The 18,196-nt window shown below is 58.5% G+C and overlaps 2 protein-coding genes across 2 annotated transcripts; both read right to left on the bottom strand.

Annotated features, from left to right (window-relative positions):
- Positions 1–68: 68 nt before the first annotated feature.
- Positions 69–4,925, bottom strand: FCER1G (Fc epsilon receptor Ig). Its single transcript, XM_063176180.1, has 5 exons — positions 4,847–4,925; positions 2,985–3,076; positions 2,816–2,851; positions 1,510–1,533; positions 69–192 (listed from the first exon to the last, which is right to left on the bottom strand). The coding sequence occupies exons 1-5, from the start codon at positions 4,923–4,925 to the stop codon at positions 136–138; spliced, it is 288 nt and encodes a 95-aa protein (XP_063032250.1). The 3' UTR covers positions 69–135.
- A 1,481-nt stretch (positions 4,926–6,406) lies between these two features.
- Positions 6,407–18,165, bottom strand: NDUFS2 (NADH:ubiquinone oxidoreductase core subunit S2). The gene is made up of 14 exons (XM_063176386.1): positions 18,059–18,165; positions 17,869–17,972; positions 17,104–17,294; positions 15,454–15,574; positions 15,243–15,355; positions 15,069–15,143; positions 14,075–14,152; positions 13,284–13,369; positions 12,435–12,554; positions 10,782–10,911; positions 10,090–10,185; positions 9,411–9,494; positions 7,608–7,665; positions 6,407–6,533 (listed from the first exon to the last, which is right to left on the bottom strand). Exons 1-14 carry the CDS (start codon positions 18,163–18,165, stop codon positions 6,496–6,498), a joined length of 1,401 nt encoding a protein of 466 aa, XP_063032456.1. The 3' UTR covers positions 6,407–6,495.
- Between the last annotated feature and the right edge of the window lie 31 nt (positions 18,166–18,196).

Below are 18,196 nucleotides of genomic sequence, written 5' to 3'. Positions count from 1 at the left end.
TTTTGGCCTTTTCAGAGGGAAAAATCCCAAATTTTCCATCCCGGTGGTGGCAGGGGGGGGAGGGCAGGGGGGGTCCCAGGGTTTGGGGACAGGGGAGGTGACACAGGAGGGGACAGGAGGTGACACGGGGGGGGGTCAGGAGCTCTTCATCTGCAGGGTCTCGTAGGTCTCCTGGTGCTCGGAGCTGAGACCCTATAGGGGGGTCCAGAAGGGTTTTTTTGGGGGGTTTTGAGGGGTTTTTGAGGGGTTTTTGGGGGGTCTGTGCCACCAACCCCAAGTGACAGCAACCTCTGTCACCCCCCCGGTGTCACCCCATCAATGGTTCTTGAGGGGAGGGACCCCAAATCCCAAACATCCCAAATTTTATCCCACAAATTGGAGGGGACAAACCAAATTCCCCCAAATCCCAAATCTCCCAAACCCCAAACATCCCAAATTTTATCCCATAAATAGGGGGACAAACCAAATTCCCCAAATCTCCCAAATCCCAAACCCCAAACATCCCAAGTTTCATCCCATAAATAGGGGGACAAACCAAATTCCCCCAAACCCCAAGCACCCCAAATCTCAGCCCCATCAATGGTTCTTTAGGGGGGGAGACCCAAATCCCAAACATCCCAAATCCCAAACACCCCAAATCCCAAACATTCCAAATCCCAAATATCCCAAAACCCAAACACCCCAATCCCCAAATACCCCAAATTTCACCCCATAAATGGGAGGGACCCCAAATCCCAAACACCCCAAATCTCAGCCCATAAATGGGAGGGACCCCCAAAACCCAAATATCCCAAATTTTATCCCATAAACTGGGGACACCCCCAAATCTCACCCCATAAACGATTCTTTAGGGGAGGGACACCCCAAATCCCAAAAATCTCAAAAATCTCAGCCCCATAAATGGGGGGAACACCTCAAATCTCAGCCCACAAGTGAGAGGACACCCCAAATATCAGCCCCATAAATTGGGGAACCCCCAAATCCCAAACATCACCCCAAATCTCACCCCATAAATGGATGAGAACCCCAAATCTCAGCCCTATATAAGCAGTTCTTTATGGGGGGAGCACATCCTAAATCCCAAAATCCCCCAATCTCACCCCCACAAATTGGGTGGACCCCAAATTTCACCCCATCGATGGGTGGAGGAGGACCCCAAGCCTCAACCCCATAAGTGGGAGAGACCCCAAATCCCAAACACCCCAAATCTCAGCCCATAAATTGGGAGGACCCCAAATCTCAGCCCCACAAATGGATCTCTGGAGGGAGACACCCCAAATCCCAAAAAAACTCCAAATCTCAGCCCCACAAATCGGGGGGGAGGACCCCCCAAGTCCCAAACATTCCCAATCTCACCCCGTAAACGGGGGGAACACCCCAAATCTCAGCCCATAAATGCTCCAGGGGTACCCCCTCAAAACCCCGGGGATGTTCCCCCTCCCCAGCACAGCCCCTGCCCCCCCAAAAATCCCTAAAACCCCCCCAAAATCCGCCCCCTGCGTGACTCACGGCGTAAACGGCCTCTTCCTCCTTCTGCCCGGGAACAGAAAGCGAAAGGAGAATTTGGGGGGCTGGGGGGGGGCACATCCGGACACCCCCATCCCCCACAGACCCCCCTGCACCCCAAAAAACCCTTCAAAATCTCCTAAAATGCCCCCCAAAATCCCCTCAAAATCTCCTAAAATCCCTCCCCCGCCAATCGCCCTCAAACTCGCCCCAAAATCCCCCAAACCCTTCTAACGCCCCCCCCCAAAAAACCCCCAAAGATCCCCCCAAAATCCCCCTCAAACTCACCCCAAAATCCCCCTCAAAATCTTCTAAAATCCCCCCCAGAATCCCCTTCAAACTCGCCCCAAAATCCCCCAAACCCCTCTAACGTCCCCCCCAAAAAAAACCCCAAAGATTCCCCCAAAATCCCCCTCAAACTCACCCCAAAATCCCCCCAAAGTCCCCCTAAAATCCCCTCAAAACCCCCCTCAAACTCGCCCCAAAATCTCCCCCAAAACGCCCTCTTCAAACTCACCCTAAAATCTCCCCCAAAATCTCCCTCACACTCACCCCAAAATCCCCCTCAAACTCACCCCAAAATCCCCCCCAAACCCCCATAAAATCCCCCCAAAATTCCCCCCAAAAATCCCCCTCAAACTCACCCCAAAATTCCCCTCAAACTCGCCCTAAAATCTCCCAAAAAAAACCCCAAAAATCCCCCCAAAATCCTCCTCAAACTCACCCCAAAATCCCCCCCAAGCCCCCCTCAAACTCACCCAAAATCCCCCTCAAACTCGCCCCAAAATCCCCCCATAATCCTCCTCAAAATTTCCAAACCGCCCCCAAAATCCCCCTCAAACTCGCCCCAAAATCCCCCCCAAAAAAACCCCAAACCCCCCAAAATCCTCCTCAAACTCACCCCAAAATCCCCCTCAAACTCGCCCTAAAATCCCCCTCAAAATCCCCCCAAAATCCCCCTCAAACTCACCCCAAAATTACCCTCAAACTCGCCTCAAAATCCCCCTCAAACTCACCCAAAAAAAACCCAAAAATCCCCCCAAAATCCTCCTCAAACTCGCCCCAAAATCTCCCCCATCTCCCTCAAACCCCCCCTCAAACTCACCCCAAAATCCCCCTCAAACTCGCCCTAAAATCCCTCCAGAATCCCCCTCAAAATCCCCCCAAAATCCCCCAAACCCCTCTAAAACCCCCCCAAAAAACCCCAAAAATCCCCCCCAAACTCGCCCCAAAATCCCCCCCAAAATCACCCCAAACTCACCCCAAAACCCCCCAAACCCCCCAAATTCCCCCCAAAATCTCCCTTTACCTTCTGAGCCGCTTGCCACGACCTCCGAGTCAGGAACTGGAGAGGAAAAAAAAACCCAAAAATGAGGGAAAAAAAGGGGAAAAATGGGGGAAAATGGGGGAAAATTTGGGGTGAGGATGAGGAGGGGAGTTTTGGGGACCCCCCCAAAAAAAGGGGGTTCGGGGCTCACCCTGAGGCGCACGTAGAGGCCGGTGAGGATGAGGCTGTAGAGGAAGAGCACGGCGTCCAGCACGTAGCACAGCTCGGGCTCGGCCAGGGCTCCTGAGGGGTTTTTGGGGGGCGATTTTGGGGTTTTTGGGGGGTTTTGGGGATTTTAAGGGGGATTTTGGGAGTTTTGGTGGGGTTTAAGGAGGAATTTGGGGGATTTTACAGGGAGTTTTGAGAGTTTCAGGGGGGATTTTAGGGGTTTTGGGGGGGATTTTAGGGAATTTTAGGGGGGTTTTGGACGGGTTTTGGAGGATTTGGGGGGGATTTGGGATTTTAAGGGGGGATTTTGGGGTTTTAGGAGGGATTTTAGGGTGGTTTTTAGGGGGTTTTGGGGGAGATTTTTGAGGGATTTGTGGGGGGGGTTGGGGGATTTTAGGGCGGTTTTGGGGAATCTTAGGGGAGATTTTGGGAGTTTGGAGGGATTTGGGGGATTTTTGAGGGATTTAAGGGACGATTTTTGGGAGATTTAAGGGGGGACTTTTGGGGGCCTGAGGGGGGATTTTGGAGGGATTTGGGGGGATTTTAGGGGAGATTTTGGGGGTCTGGGGAATTTGGAGGGGATTTTGGGGACCCCCCATGTGTCACCCCACAGGTGGCACCCCCAGACCCCAAATCCCCTGAATTCCACCCCCCAAACTTCCCTGGACACTCCAAACCCACCCCCTCCTCCAAATTCCCTGAATCCCCCAAACCCCCCTGGATCCCCCCCAGTCCCCAAACCCCCCCGGACACCCCAAATTCCCCAAATCCACCCAATTGCCCCGAATCTCCCAAACCCCCCCCCCTCCCCAGGACACCACAAACCCCTCCTGGATCCCCCCAAATCTTCCAGACACCCCAAATCCCCTAAATTCACCCAAACCCCTCTAAATCCCCCAAATGCTCCGGACACCCCAAATCCCCCCAAATCCCTCTGACACCCCAAACCCCCCTAAACTCCCCAAATCCCCAAACCCCCCTGGACACCCCAAATCCCCCAAATTCCCCCGAATCCCCAAACCCCCCTGGACATCCCAAATTCCCCAAACTCCTCCAGAAAAAAACCCCAAACTGCCCTGAAGTCCCAAACCCCCCTGGACACCCCAAATCCCCCAAATTCACCCAAACCCCCCTAAATCCTCCAAATGCTCCGGACACCCCAAACCCCCCTGGACACCCCAAATCCCCCTAAATCCCCCAAACCCCATTGGATCCCCCAAACGCTCCGGACACCCCAAATCCCCCAAAACCCCCAAATCCCCTAAATTCACCCAACCCCCCCCTGGACACCCCAAATCCCCCAAACCCCCCGAATCCCCAAATCCCCCTGGACACCCCAAACCCCCTAAATTCACCCAAATCCCCTAAATCCACCCAAACCCCTCTAAATCCCCCAAATGCTCCGGACACCCCAAATCCCCAAACTCCTCCAGAAAAAAACCCCAAACTCCCCTGGACACCCCAAATCCCCCTAAATCCCCCAAACCCCCTTGGATCCCCCAAACGCTCCGGACACCCCAAATCCCCTGGACACCCTTAAACCCCCTAAATCCCACAAACCCCCTGAATCCCCCAGACATCCCAAATCCCCCAAACTCCCCCGAAATCCCAACCCCCCCCCTGGACATCCCAAATCCCCTAAAATCGCCCAAACCCCATAAATCCACCCAAACCACCCTAAATCCTCCAAATGCTCCGGACACCCCAAATCCCTCCGACACCCCCAAACCCCCCTAAACTCCCCAAATCCCCAAACCCCCCTGGACACCCCAAATCCCCCTAAATCCCCCAAATCCCCTGGACACCCCCAAACCCCCCGAACCCCCCAAATCCCCCCGCGCCCACCTGCGGCCCGGCCGGGCACCCCCAGCAGGACGAGGCCGAGCAGGCACCGCGCCCCCGCCGCTGTCCCCAATGTCCCCATTGTCCCCTCGGCTCCCCGCCCCTCCCGCACTTCCCCAGGGCCACCCCCGTCCCTCCCTTCCGCTGTCCCCGCTGTCACCGCGGCCACCAACGACGTCCGGCCCGGGGGGGGACCCCGAAATGGCCGGTGGGAACTGCGGGGGGGGCAGCCCGGGTTTGGGGGATCCTCGTGGTCCTGAAAGGGGAAGGAAAGCCCAAAAAGGGGAAGGAGATCCTAAAAAGGAAAGGAGAGCCCAAAAGAGGGGAAAAGGAGACCCCCCCAAATTGGGGAGAGAGGCCCTAAAATGGGGAGAGAGGCCTCAAAAGGGGAAGGGACCCCAAAAAAGGAAAGGAGCCCCCCCAAATTGGGGAGAGAGGCCTCAAAAGGGGAAAGGACTCCAAAAATGGAAGGGACCCCAAAAGGGGAAAGGAGACCCCAAAAAAGGGGAAAAAGAGACCCCAAAAAAGGAAAGGAGCACCCTCAGATTGGGGAGAGAGGCCTCAAATGGGGAAGGGACCCCAAAAGGGGAAAGGAGACCCCTCCCCAAAAAGGATAAGGAGACCCCAAAAAAGGGGAAAAGGAGACCCCAAAAAAGGGGAAAAGGAGACGCCAAAAGAGGGGAAAAGGAGACCCCAAAAAAGGGGAAAAGGAGCGCCCCCAAATTGGGGAGAGAGGCCCTAAAATGGGGAGAGAGGCCTCAAAGGGGAAGGGACCCCAAAAAGGGAAAGGAGGCCCCAAAAAAGGGGAAAAGGAGACCCCAAAAAAGGGGAAAAGGAGACCCCCCAAATTGGGGAGAGAGCCTCAAAAGGGAGAGAGGCCTCAAAAGGGGAAAGGACCCCAAAAAAGGAAAGGAGACCCCAAAAAAAGGAAAAGGAGACCCCAAAAAGGATAAGGAGACACCAAAAAAGGGAAAAGGAGACCCCAAAAAAGGAAAGGAGACCCCAAAAAAAGGGGAAAAGGAGACCCCAAAAAAGGGGAAAAGGAGCACCCCCAAATTGAGGAGAGAGGCCCCAAAAGGCAGAAGGGACCCTAAAAGGGGAAGGAGACCCCAAAAAAGGAGCCCCCCAAATTGGAGGAGAGGCTCCAAACGGAGAAGGGACCCCAAAAAAAGGGGAAAAGAGATTCCAAAAGGGGGAAAAGAGACCCCAAAAAAAGGAAAGGAGACCCCACAAACTGGGGACATAGGCCTCAAATGGGGAAGGGACCCAAAATGGGAAGGAGACCCCATAAAAGGAGCCCCCCAAACTGGGAAAGAGGCCCTGAAATGGCAAGGGACCCCAAAAAGGGAAAGAAGACCCCAAAAAAGGGGAAAGGGAGACCCAAAAAAGAAAAGGAGACCCCACAAACTGGGAGAAAGGCCCCAAATAGGAAAGGAGCCCCCCAAAAGGATAAGGAGACCCCAAATTGGGCGAGAACCCCCCAAAGTGTGGAAGGATCCCCCCCAAACCAGGAAACGAGGGGACACCAGTGACACAAAGGGGACACAAAGGGGACAGGCAGGCTCAGGACCCGATTCTGGCTTTATTTGACCCGAAATGGGGGGGCAGGGACACCCCCAAACACGGAGAGAAAACGGGGACCCCCCCCCCCTTCACCGATCGACCTCCCCAAAGACGATGTCCTGGGTGCCTGTGGGGAAAAAGGGGGGAGAGACCCCCAAAATTGGGGTGAGACACCCCCAAAATTGGGGTGAGACACCCCCCCAGATTGGGATCCATATCTGGGAAAGGGGGAGGAGACCCCAAAAGTGAAAGGAGCGCCCCAAAAAGGGAGGGAGACCCTAAAAATGGAAGGAAACGCTAAAAAAGGGAAGGAAAACCCCAAATTGAGATAGGAGAACCCCAAAATGGGGAAGGGGACCCCCAAAATTGGGCACAAACCACCCCAAACTGGGAAATGGATGTTGGGAAGGGGAATGACATCCCAAAATTAGAAGGGGTGCCCTAAAAAGGGAGGGAGACCCTAAAAATGGAAGGAAACGCTAAAAAGGGAAGGAAAACCCCAAACTGAGATAGGAGAACCCCAAAATGGGGAAGGGACCCCAAACTGGGCAAGACCCATCCCAAACTGGGAAATGGATGTTGCGAAGTGGAAGGACCCCCAAAATTAGAAGGGGTGCCCTAAAAAGGGAGGGAAACCCTAAAATTAAAGGAAATCCTAAAATTGGAAGGGAGACCCTAAAAAGGGAGAGAGACCCCCAAAATGGGGAAGGAAGCCCCCAAAAGTGTGGAAGGGGACCCAAAATTGGGCACAAACCACCCCAAATTGGGAAATGGGTGTTGGGAAGGGGAAGGAGACCCAAAAGTGGAAGGGTTGCCCTAAAAACAAAGGGAGACCCCCAAATTGAGGTACGAGAAGGGCAAAATGGGGAAGGAACCCCCCCAAAAAGTGGGGATGGAGACCCCAAACTGGGGAAGGAGCCCCCCCAAAAAAAGGGAAGGAGGTTTCCAACAGGGGAAAATTGGGGAAGCGACCCCCCGAAATGGGATGGGAACCCTAAAAGGGAAGAAATCCCTCAAACAGGGAAGGAGGCCCTAAAATGGGGAAAAAAAACCCCAAGAGAACGAAAGGAAAACCCCAAAAATGGGGAAGAAGGGCCCGAAACAGGGAAAGGGACCCCAAAATGGGGAGGGGGGACCCCAAAATGGGGAGGGGGAACCCCGAAATGGGGATGGGGACCCCAAAATGGGGATGGGGACGTACCAATGATGGCCACCACATCTGCCAGCATGTGGCCTTGGGACATCCTGTCCAGCCCGGCCTGGGGGACAGCAATTAACAGCTAATTAACAGCTAATTAACGCCCAATTAACCCAGAGGCCCCCCCATGAGGAGCCCTGGTTAACCCGCAATTAATTCATGGGGAACCCCAATTAACTCCCAATTAACCCATGGGACCCCCCAATTAATGCTCAGGGACCCCCAATTAACCCCCAATTAACTCCCAGGGTCCACCAATTAACCAACCCCCAGGGACCCCCAATTAACCCCTAATTAACCCCTAATTAACTCCTAATTAACCCCATGGGGAACCCCAGGGACCCCCAATTAAACAACCCCTAGGAACCCCCAATTAACCCCTAATTAACTCCTAATTAACCCCATGGGGAACCCCACAAGGACCCCCCCCAATTAAACCCCAGGGACCCCCAATTAAACAACCCCCAGGAACCCCCAATTAACCCCTAATTAACTCCTAATTAACCCCATGGGGAACCCCACAAGGACTCCCCCAATTAACGCCCAGGACCCCCCAATTAACCAACGCCCAATTAACCCCTAATAACTCCCAGGGACCCCCAATTAACCCTCAATACCCAATTAACCTGCAGGGGTTAATTACCCTCCATACCCCCCCACAGCAACGCACCCATAGGGACCCCCCAGTGTCCCCTGTCCCCGTTCCCCTCAGCCCTTGGTGTCCCCAGGTGTCCCTCCAGGGTCCCCAGGTGTCCCCCAGGTGTTCCCAAGTGTCCCCAGGTGTCCCCCAGGTGTTCCCAAGTGTCCCCAGTATGCCCAGGTGTCCCCAGGTGTCTCCCAGGTGTCCCCCAGGTGTTCCCAAGTGTCCCCAGGTGTGCCCCAGGTGTACCCCAGCTGTCTCCAGATGTCCCCAGGTGTACCCAGGTGTCTCTCAGCTGTCCCCCAGTGTCCTCCAGCTGTGCCCAGGTGTGCCCCAGGTGTTCCCAAGTGTCCCCAGCTGTCCCCAGGTGTCCCTCAGCGTGGCCAGGTGCATCCCAGGTGTGCCCAAGTGTCCCTCAGGTGTTCCCCAGGTGTGCCCCAGGTGTCCCCTAGCTGTCCCCGAGGTGTTCCCAAGTGTCCCCAGGTATCTCCCAGGTGTCCCTCAGGTGTCTCCCAGGTGTCCCCAGTATGCCCGGGTGTCCCCAGGTGTTCCCAAGTGTCCCCAGCTGTGCCCCAGGTGTCTCCAGATGTCCCCAGGTGTACCCAGGTGTCTCTCAGCTGTCCCCCAGTGTCCTCCAGCTGTGCCCAGGTGTGCCCCAGGTGTTCCCAAGTGTCCCCAGGTGTCCCTCAGTGTGGCCAGGTGCATCCCAGGTGTGCCCAAGCGTCCCTCAGGTGTCCCCAGCTGTGCCCCAGGTGTCCCCAAGGTGTTCCCAAGTCTCCCCCAGGTGTCCCCAGCTGTTCCCAGGTGTCTCCCAGGTGTCCCCAGGTGTTCCCAAGTGTCCCCAGCTGTCCCCAGGTGTCCCTCAGTGTGGCCAGGTGTATCCCAGGTGTTCCCAGGTGTATCCCAGGTGTGCCCCAATGTCCCCCAGGTGTGCCTCAGATGCCCCCAAGTGTCCCCCAGGTATCCCTCAGGCATCCCCACATGTCCCCCAGGTGTCCCCAGCTGTGCACCAGGTGTCCCTCAGGTGTCCCCAGGTGTCCCTCAGGTGTTCCCAAGTGCCCCCAGCTGTATCCCAGGTTTATCCCAGGTGTCCCCAAGTGTCCCCCAGGTTTATCCCAGGTTTATCCCAGGTGTCCCCAGGTGTCCCCAGGTGTCCCCAGCCGTACCAGGTGAGCGAATCCGGGCGCTTTGATCTTGCAGCGATAGGGACGGCTGCTGCCATCAGAGACCAGGTACACCCCAAACTCACCCTGGGGACAATGGGGACAGGATTGGGGACAATGGGGACAGTGTGGCTGCTGCCATCAGAGACCAGGTACACCCCAAACTCACCCTGGGGACAATGGGGACAGGATTGGGGACATGGGGACAGTGTGGCTGCTGCCATCGGAGACCAGGTACACCCCAAACTCACCCTGGGGACAATGGGGACACTGCTGGGGACATGGGGACAATGGGGACATGGGGACAGTGTGGCTGCTGCCATTGGAAACCAGGTACGCCCCAAACTCACCCTGGGGACAATGGGGACAGGATTGGGGACAGGATTGGGGACATGGGGACAGGGTGGCTGCTGCCATCGGAGACCAGGTACACCCCAAACTCACCCTGGGGACAATGGGGACAATGGGGACAACGGGGACAATGGGGACAGGGTCAGGGACACACTGACATGGCCAGGGACATGGGGTCAGGACTGGGGACATGGTGGCAGGGCTGGGGACACGAGAATGGGATTGGGGACATTACAGAGGCCATTGGAACACAGGGACAGGATTGGGGACGCGGTGACAGGGCCGGGGCGGAGTCGGTGCTGGGGACAAACACGACAACAACAAGTGTCACCTTGGGGGCCTCGATGGCCGTGTAGGTGGCCCCGGGTGGCACCTGGTAGCCCTCGGTGTAGAGCTTGAAGTGATGGATCAGGGACTCCATGGACGTCTGCGGGGACAGGGGTGGCACCGCCGAGATGGCACCTGCCCTGGGTCAGTGCCACCTGCCCTGGATGTCACCTGCCCTGTGTGTCACCAGCCTTTGGTGGCACTGCAGCACTGGCACCTGCCCTGGGTGGTGCCAGGCTTTGGTGTCACCTGCCCTGAAGGACTGAGTGGCACTGCAGCACTGGCACCTGCTCTGAGTGCCACCTGCCCCTGGGTGGCATTGGGCTTTGATGCCACCTGCCCTGGGTGGCACTGCACCAGTAACAACTGCCCGGGGTGACATCAGGCTTTGGTGTCACCTGCCCTGAGTGGCACTGCAGAGCTGGCACCTGCCCTGGATGGCATCGGGCTTTGGTGCCACCCGTCCTGGGTGGCACTGCAGCACTGACACCTGCCCTTGGTGCCACCTCTGCTGGGTGTCACCTGCCCTGGGTGCCACTCACCCTCCTTGCCATCCACCCTGGGTGTCACCTGCCCTCAGTGCCACTGTCCCTGGGTGCCACCAGCCCTCGATGCCACCCACCCTGGGTGCCACCAGCCCTCGGTGCCACCCTCCCCGGGTGCCACCCCCGCTCTGGTGGCACCGGGCACTGTCACCTTCATCTCGGCGCGTTTCGGGGGCGACACTTTGGCGTCGTCCACCTTGATCTCGCCGGGCGGCATCTTGTTGAGGCACTGCAGGATGATGCGCAGGGACTGGCGCATCTCCTCCACGCGGCACAGGTACCTGCACCCCAAAAATGATACATGGGACACCCTGAACCCCAAAACCCAGATACTGCACCCCAAAAACGGGTATGGGACACCCTGAACCCCAAAACGGGGACTGGCGCATCTCCTCCACGCGGCACAGGTACCTGCACCCCAAAAATGATACATGGGATCCTCTGAACCCCAAAACCCAGATATTGCACCCCAAAAACGGGTATGGGATCTGCCGTGCCCCAAAACTGGGACTGGCGCATCTCCTCCACATGGCACAGGTACCTGAACCCCAAAAACGGCATTGGGGGACCCCGAAAACGGGTATGGGACACCCTGAACTCCAAAAACGGGATATGGGACACCCTGAACCCCAAAACCCAGATACTGCGCCCCAAAAATTGGTATGGGATCTGCTGTACCCCGAAACCCAGCCATGGGATCTGCTGTGCCCCAAAACAGGGACTGGCGCGTCTCCTCCACGCGGCACAGGTACCTGAACCCCAAAAACGGCACTGGGGGACCCCCTGAACCCTACACAGGTACCTGCACCCCAAAAACGGGATATGGGATCCTCTGAACCCCAAAAATGGGATATGGGATCCTCTGAACCCCAAAACCCAGATACTGCACCCCAAAAACGGGTATGGGATCTGCTGTGCCCCAAAACTGGGACTGGCGCATCTCCTCCACGCGGCACAGGTACCTGCACCCCAAAAATGATATATGGGATCCTCTGAACCCCAAAAATGGGATTAGGACACCCTGAACCCTAAAACTCAGATACTGCACCCCAAATATGGGTATGGGATCTGCCGTGCCCCAAAACTGGGACTGGCGCATCTCCTCCACCCAGCACAGGTACCTGCACCCCAAAAACGGCATTGGGGGACGCCCTGAACCCTACACAGGTACCTGCACCCCAAAACCCAGATATGGGATCTGCTGTACCCCGAAAACGGGTGTGGAACACCCTGAACCCCAAAACTGGGACTGGCGCATCTCCTCCATGCGGCACAGGTACCTGCGCCCTGAATTTGGGATTATGGGGGATCCCCTGCACCCCAAAAGTGGGACTGGGATCTGCTGTAGCCTAAAACCAGGATATGGGGTCCCAGAGAAATGGGGGGCTCAGGGAAAGGGGGATCCTGAGGGAACAGGTGAACCTGGGAGGGGTCCTGGGGATGGGGTCCCATGGGATGGGGGTCCTGGGCCTTCCAGAGATGGGGTTCCATCTCTCCAGCCCAGGGCAGGTGAGATACAGGTGAGGCCATACCTGTCCCCCCCATGTCCCCCCAGGCCAGGTGGGTCCGTACCTGTCCCCCCCATGTCCCCCCAGGCCAGGTGGGTCCATACCTGTCCCCATGTCCCCCCAGGCCAGGTGTGTCCGTACCTGTCCCCATGTCCCCCCAGGCCAGGTGGGTCCGTACCTGTCCCCCCCATGTCCCCCCAGGCCAGGTGTGTCCGTACCTGTCCCCCCCCATGTCCCCACAGCCCAGGTGGGTCCGTACCTGTCCCCATGTCCCCCCAGGCCAGGTGGGTCCGTACCTGTCGTAGCAATCCCCGCGGGATCCGATGGGAACGTCGAACTCCACCTGGTCGTAGACGTCGTAGGGCTGAGTCTTGCGCAGGTCCCACTTGATCCCGGAGCCCCTGAGCATCACCCCGCTGGGGACACCCCAAAAACACACCTGAGATTGGCACCGCCCCCAAAAACACACCTGGGATTGGCCCCGCCCCCAAAAACACACCTGAGATTGGCCCCGCCCACTGGGACACCCCAAAAACCACACCTGGGATTGGCCCCGCCCCCAAAAACACACCTGAGATTGGCCCCGCCCACTGGGACACCCCAAAAACCACACCTGCGATTGGCCCCGCCCACTGGGGACACCCCAAAACCGCACCTGATATTGGCCCTGCCCCCCAAAACACACCTGAGCTCGGCCCCGCCCCAAAAAAACACCTGAGCTGGGCCCCGCCCACTGGGGACACCCCAAAACCACACCTGAGATTGGCCCCGCCCCCAAAAACACACTTGAGGTTGGCCCCGCCCACTGGGACACCCCAAAATCACACCTGAGATTGGCCCCACCCCCACAAACACACCTGAGATTGGCCCCGCCCCCAAACCACACCTGAGATTGGCCCCGCCCCCAAAACCACACCTGAGATTGGCCCCGCCCCCCAAAACCACACCTGAGCTGGGCCCCGCCCACTGGGACACCCCAAAACCACACCCGAGATTGGCCCCACCCCCAAACCACACCTGAGATTGGCCCCGCCCCCAAAACCACACCTGAGCTTGGCCCCGCCCACTGGGGACACCCCAAAACCACACCCGAGCTCGGCCCCGCCCCCCTGCAGGGCGGGGCACACCTGGGGCCCCCCCCTCACCTGAAGCCGTAGTTCAGCGCCTCCTCGGCCGAGATGACGCCGATGTCCACGGTGCGGTTCTTCCAGATGCGGTTGTTGGTCAGCATCTGGGGACAGAGGCACACCTGGCACAGCTGGCACAGCTGGCACCTGCCCTGCACTTCTCACCTGGCCCCGGCACTGTCACCTGGTGCTGGAAACGCTCACCTGGCGCTGGCACCTGTTGCTTGTCCCCCTCCTGCGTCTCTCGCATTAAAACCTGTCCCTGTCACCTGTGCACCCCTCACCTGGCACTGGCACTGCCACCTGTGCACCCCTCACCTGTCCCTCACATGTCTCACCTGTCCCTGGCACTGTCACCTGGTGCTGAAAATGCTCACCTGGCACTGGCACCTGTTCCTTGTCCCCCTCATGTGTGTCTCTTGCACCAAAACCTGTCCCTGTCCCTGGCACCCCTCACCTGTCCCTGGCACTGTCACCTGTCCCTGACATCCCTCACCTGTCCCTGCCACTGTGTCACCTGTGCATCTCTCACCTGCCCCTGGCACCACAAGCTGCCCCTGGCACCCCTCCCCTGTCCCTCACACCCTGTCACTGTCACCTGTGCACCCCTCACTTGTCCCTGCCACCGTCATCTGTGAGCCCTTCACCTGTCCCTCACCTGTCTCTGCCCCCCCTCACCTGTCCCTGTCCCCCTGCACCCCCATCATGTGTGTCACCTCCTCCCCTCATGCAGCGAGGAATGGCCCTGCCCCTCGCAGGTGACAGGTGACAGGTGACAGCAGCCTGGCTGTCCCCAGATCGCCCCTCACCTCCTCCACCTCGTCGATGCGGATGGAGAAGTTCTTCACGAACTCGTAGATGTCGTCCATGAGCCCCAGGGGCAGGTCCTGGCACAGGTGGCACAGGTGGCACAGGTGGGACAGGTGGGATTGGAGAGATTGGAATTGGTGGGATTGGGACAGGTGGGATTGGTGGGATTGGTGGGACAGGTGGGATTGCGACAGGTGGGACTGGAGGCACACACAGGACAGGTGGCATTGGTGGGACAGGTAGGATTGACGGCATTGGTGGCATCGGGATTGGGACAGGTGGGATTGGTGACACAGATGGGATTGATAGGGTTGGGATTGGTGGCATTGGGACTGGGACAGGTGGCATTGGTGGCACTGGGATTGGGACAGGTGGGATTGGTGGGATTGGGATTGGGACAGGTGGGACAGGTGGCATTGGTGGCATTGGGATTGGGACAGGTGGCACTGGAGGCACACACAGGACAGGTGGGAGCTCAGGTGGCACCAGGGATGTGGGCAGGGGGTCCACACTGAGCGGGCCCAATGGGGATCTCAGGGATGGGGTTCCCATGGCAATGGGGGTGCTGGGGGAATGGGGCTCCCAGGAATGGGGATCCCAGGAATGGGGTTCCTGTGGAAATGGGGATCCCAGGGACGGGGTTCCTGTGGAAATGGGGATCCCAGGGATGGGGTTCCCGTGGAAATGGGGATCCCAGGAATGAGGATCCCAGGGACGGGGTTCCCGTGGAAATGGGGATCTCAGGGATGGGGTTCCTGTGGAAATGGGGATCCCAGGGACGGGGTTCCCATGGAAATGGGGATCCCAGGGACGGGGTTCCTGTGGAATTGGGGATCCCAGGGACGGGGTTCCTGTGGAATTGGGGATCCCAGGGACGGGGTTCCTGTGGAAATGGGGTGCCCAGGGATGGGGTTCCCGTGGAAATGGGGATCCCAGGGATGGGGTTCCCGTGGAAATGGGGTGCCCAGGAAGGGGAGCAGCCCAGCCCCTCACCTGGTGCACACCCCCGGGCCGCACGTAGGCCGCGTGCATCCGCGCCCCCGACACGCGCTCGTAGAACTCGAACATCTGGGGGGACACGGAGGGGACCCCGCTGCTGCTCAGCGCCCCTGGCACCCCCGCAGCCCCAAATCCCACCCCCCGAACCCCAAATCCCCCCAAATCCACCTTCTCCCTCTCCTCGAACATCCAGAAGAACGGGGTCATGGCCCCGATGTCCAGCGCGTGCGTGGTCACCGCCATGATGTGGTTCAGCAGCCGCGTGATCTCGGCGAAGAGAACTTAAAAAAAAACGGGGGGGAAAAAAAGGGGAAAAAAGGGGGTGATCCCGTAAATCCTGGGGGTGCCAGGGAGCTGGGAATGCTGGGGGGAGCCTCACCTCGGATCCACTGAGCGCGGGGAGGGGGGCGGATGTTGAGGAGCTTCTCCACGGCCAGCGAGTAGGCCTGCTCGTTGCACATCATGGACACGTAGTCCAGGCGGTCAAAGTAGGGCAGGGCCTGCGGGGACCCCGAGGAGACTGGGCAGACTGGGAGGGCTGGGAGCACTGGGGACACTGGGAGGGCTGGGAATAGTGGGGATACTGGGAGGTCTGGGAGCACTGGGAGGGCTGGGGACATTGGGAGCACTGGGAGGGCTGGGAATAGTGGGGATACTGGGAATAATGGGGATACTGGGAGGGCTGGGAATAGTGGGGATAATGGGAGCACTGGGAGGGCTGGGAATAGTGGGGATACTGGGAATAGTGGGGATACTGGGAGCACTGGGAGGGCTGGGAGCACTGGGGATACTGGGAGCGCTAAGAGGGCTGGGAATAGTGGGGATACTGGGAATAGTGGGGATACTGGGAGGGCTGGGAATACTGGGGATAATGGGGATACTGGGAGGGCTGGGAGCACTGGGAGCACTGGAAGGGCTGGGAATAGTGGGGATACTGGGAATAGTGGGGATACTGGGAATAGTGGGGATACTGGGAGCACTGGGGGGGCTGGGAGCACTGGGAGGGCTGGGAATAGTGGGGATACTGGGAGGGCTGGGAATACTGGGGATAATGGGGATACTGGGAGGTCTGGGAATACTGGGGATAATGGGGATACTGGGAGGGCTGGGAGCACTGGGGATACTGGGAGCACTGGGAGGGCTGGGGATTCTAGGAATACTGGGAGGGGTGGGAATACTGGGAGTGTTGAGAGTACTGGGAGTACTGGAAGTTCTGGGAGCAGTGGAGTACTGGGAGCGCTGGGAAGACTAGGAATGTTGGCAATACTGGGAGTGTTGGGAGTATTGGGAGTACTGGGAATACTGGGAGTACTGGGGGTGCTGAGAGTGTTGGGAGTATTTGAGTACTGGGACTGCTATGAGTACTGGGAATCCTGGAAGGACTGGGAGCAGTGAAGTACTGGGAATACTGGGAGCGTTGGGAGAACTGGGAATACTGGGAGTGTTTGAGTAATGGAAGTGTTTGAGTACTGGGAGTGCTGAGAGTGTTGGGAGTATTTGAGTACTGGGACTGCTACGAGTACTGGGAGGACTGGGAGTACTAGGAGTGCTGGGAAGACTAGGAAATTGGGAATAATGGGAATACTGGGAGTAGTGGCAATAGTGGAGATACTGGAAATACTGGGATCTCAGGGATCCCATGGAATTGGGGATTCCAGAGATGAGGATCTCAGGGATGGGGATCCCATGGAATTTGGGATCCCAGGCTCACCTGCAGGTAGGTCTCGTACCCGATGAGTTTCTCGGGTGCCGCGGCGCAGCAGCCCCACGTGGGGATCCCATGGGAAGGGGGGTTTCAGGGATGGGGATCTCAGGGATTCTATGGAATTGGGGCTTTCAGGGGTGGGGATCCCATGGAATTTGGGATCCCGGGATCACCTGCAGGTAGGTCTGGTACTCAATGGGTTTCTTGGTGCCGCGGCGCAGCAGCCCCACGTGGGGATCCCATGGGAAGGGGGGTTTTAAGGGAAATGGGATTTCAGGCATCTCGAGGACGGGAATCCCATGGAATTTGGGATGCCAGGCTCACCTGCAGGTAGGTCTTGTACTCGATGAGTTTCTCGGTGCCGCGGTGCAGCAGCCCCACGTGCGGGTCGCACCGTTTCACCGTCTCGCCGCTCAGCTCCATCACCAGCCTCAGCACCCCGTGCGCCGCCGGGTGCTGCGGCCCGAAGTTGATGGTCAGGCTGGAAACCTTCTTGTGGGCCACCGGGTCCTTGTCTGGGGACAGGGGACAGTGCCGGGGTCAGGGACACGGGGGGGGACACGGAGAGGGGTCAGGGACATGGGGACAGACCCCTCAGGAAGGGCACAGAACCCTCTAAATGTTGGGGACAGGGAGGGAGCAGCACCCGCTGAGGGCTTGTGGGGATCCTGAGTGCCCCCAAAGTGCCCGGAGTGACCCCAAAACTGATCTGAGTGACCCTACAACTGATCTGACGATTTTAAAACTGATCTGAATGACCCCGAACTGCCCCCAAGTGACCTCCAAACTACCCTCAGAGCACTCCTAGAACCCCCCAAAGCCCCTGAGACCCCTCCTGTGCCCCCCAAAGCCCTCAGAGCCCCCTTAGAACCTCCCAAAGCCCTAGAGACCCCTCCTGGACCTCCCAAAACGCCTCAAGGCACATCAAGAGCCCCCCCAAAGTCCCTGAGTCCCCTCCTGTGCCCCCCTAAAGCCCTCAGGACACCCCCAAAGCACCCGACACCCTCCCAAAAGCCTCGTCCTCCCTGCTCAGGGCCCCCCAGAGCCCCCTCCCCACCTTGTCCCGGAGTGTCCCCGCTGTCCCCTCACCGTTCCAGGGTGGCGGCACCCACTTCTCGGTGGCCTTGCTGGGGTACATGATGGCCCCCGCGTACTGCTGCGCCCACTCCATGTCGGGCTGCCATTGGCGGCACCTGCGGGGCCGGGCGGTGAGCGGGAACAGCCCCAGAGCCTCCCCATAGCCCTCCCCGCTTTGTCCCCGTGTCCCCCGCGGGCTCACCGGGCCGGGGCCGGGCCCAGCCGAGCCCCTGCCGCGCTCAGCCCCGAGGGGCCGCGGAGCCGCCACAGCGCCCGCAGCGCCGCCATCGTGCCCTTGGCAATGCGCATGCGTGGGGGCGGCCATAGAGGGGAAGGGCAG

This window comes from Melospiza melodia, chromosome 25 (genome assembly GCF_035770615.1).
Source record: "Melospiza melodia melodia isolate bMelMel2 chromosome 25, bMelMel2.pri, whole genome shotgun sequence".
Classification (NCBI taxonomy): domain Eukaryota; kingdom Metazoa; phylum Chordata; class Aves; order Passeriformes; family Passerellidae; genus Melospiza; species Melospiza melodia.
Note: the sequence above shows the minus strand (reverse complement) of the source record. Positions and strands in the feature narration are given on the sequence as shown.

What these genes read in the sequence shown, in the direction of transcription:
- NDUFS2 (XM_063176386.1), bottom strand. Translation starts at nt 18,165, where the DNA reads ATGCGCATTGCCAAGGGCACGATGGCGGCGCTGCGGGCGCTGTGGCGG. An exon ending in CCGCGCTCAGTGGATCCGAG is followed by an intron (nt 15,356 to 15,453) that starts GTGAGGCTCCCC and finishes TTTTTTTTTAAG; the next exon opens with TTCTCTTCGCCGAGATCACG. An exon ending in TGTTCGAGGAGAGGGAGAAG is followed by an intron (nt 15,144 to 15,242) that starts GTGGATTTGGGG and finishes GTGTCCCCCCAG; the next exon opens with ATGTTCGAGTTCTACGAGCG.
- FCER1G (XM_063176180.1), bottom strand. Translation starts at nt 4,925, where the DNA reads ATGGGGACATTGGGGACAGCGGCGGGGGCGCGGTGCCTGCTCGGCCTC. An exon ending in GGTGCCCGGCCGGGCCGCAG is followed by an intron (nt 3,077 to 4,846) that starts GTGGGCGCGGGG and finishes AAAACCCCTCAG; the next exon opens with GAGCCCTGGCCGAGCCCGAG. An exon ending in AGGAAGAGGCCGTTTACGCC is followed by an intron (nt 193 to 1,509) that starts GTGAGTCACGCA and finishes ACCCCCCTATAG; the next exon opens with GGTCTCAGCTCCGAGCACCA.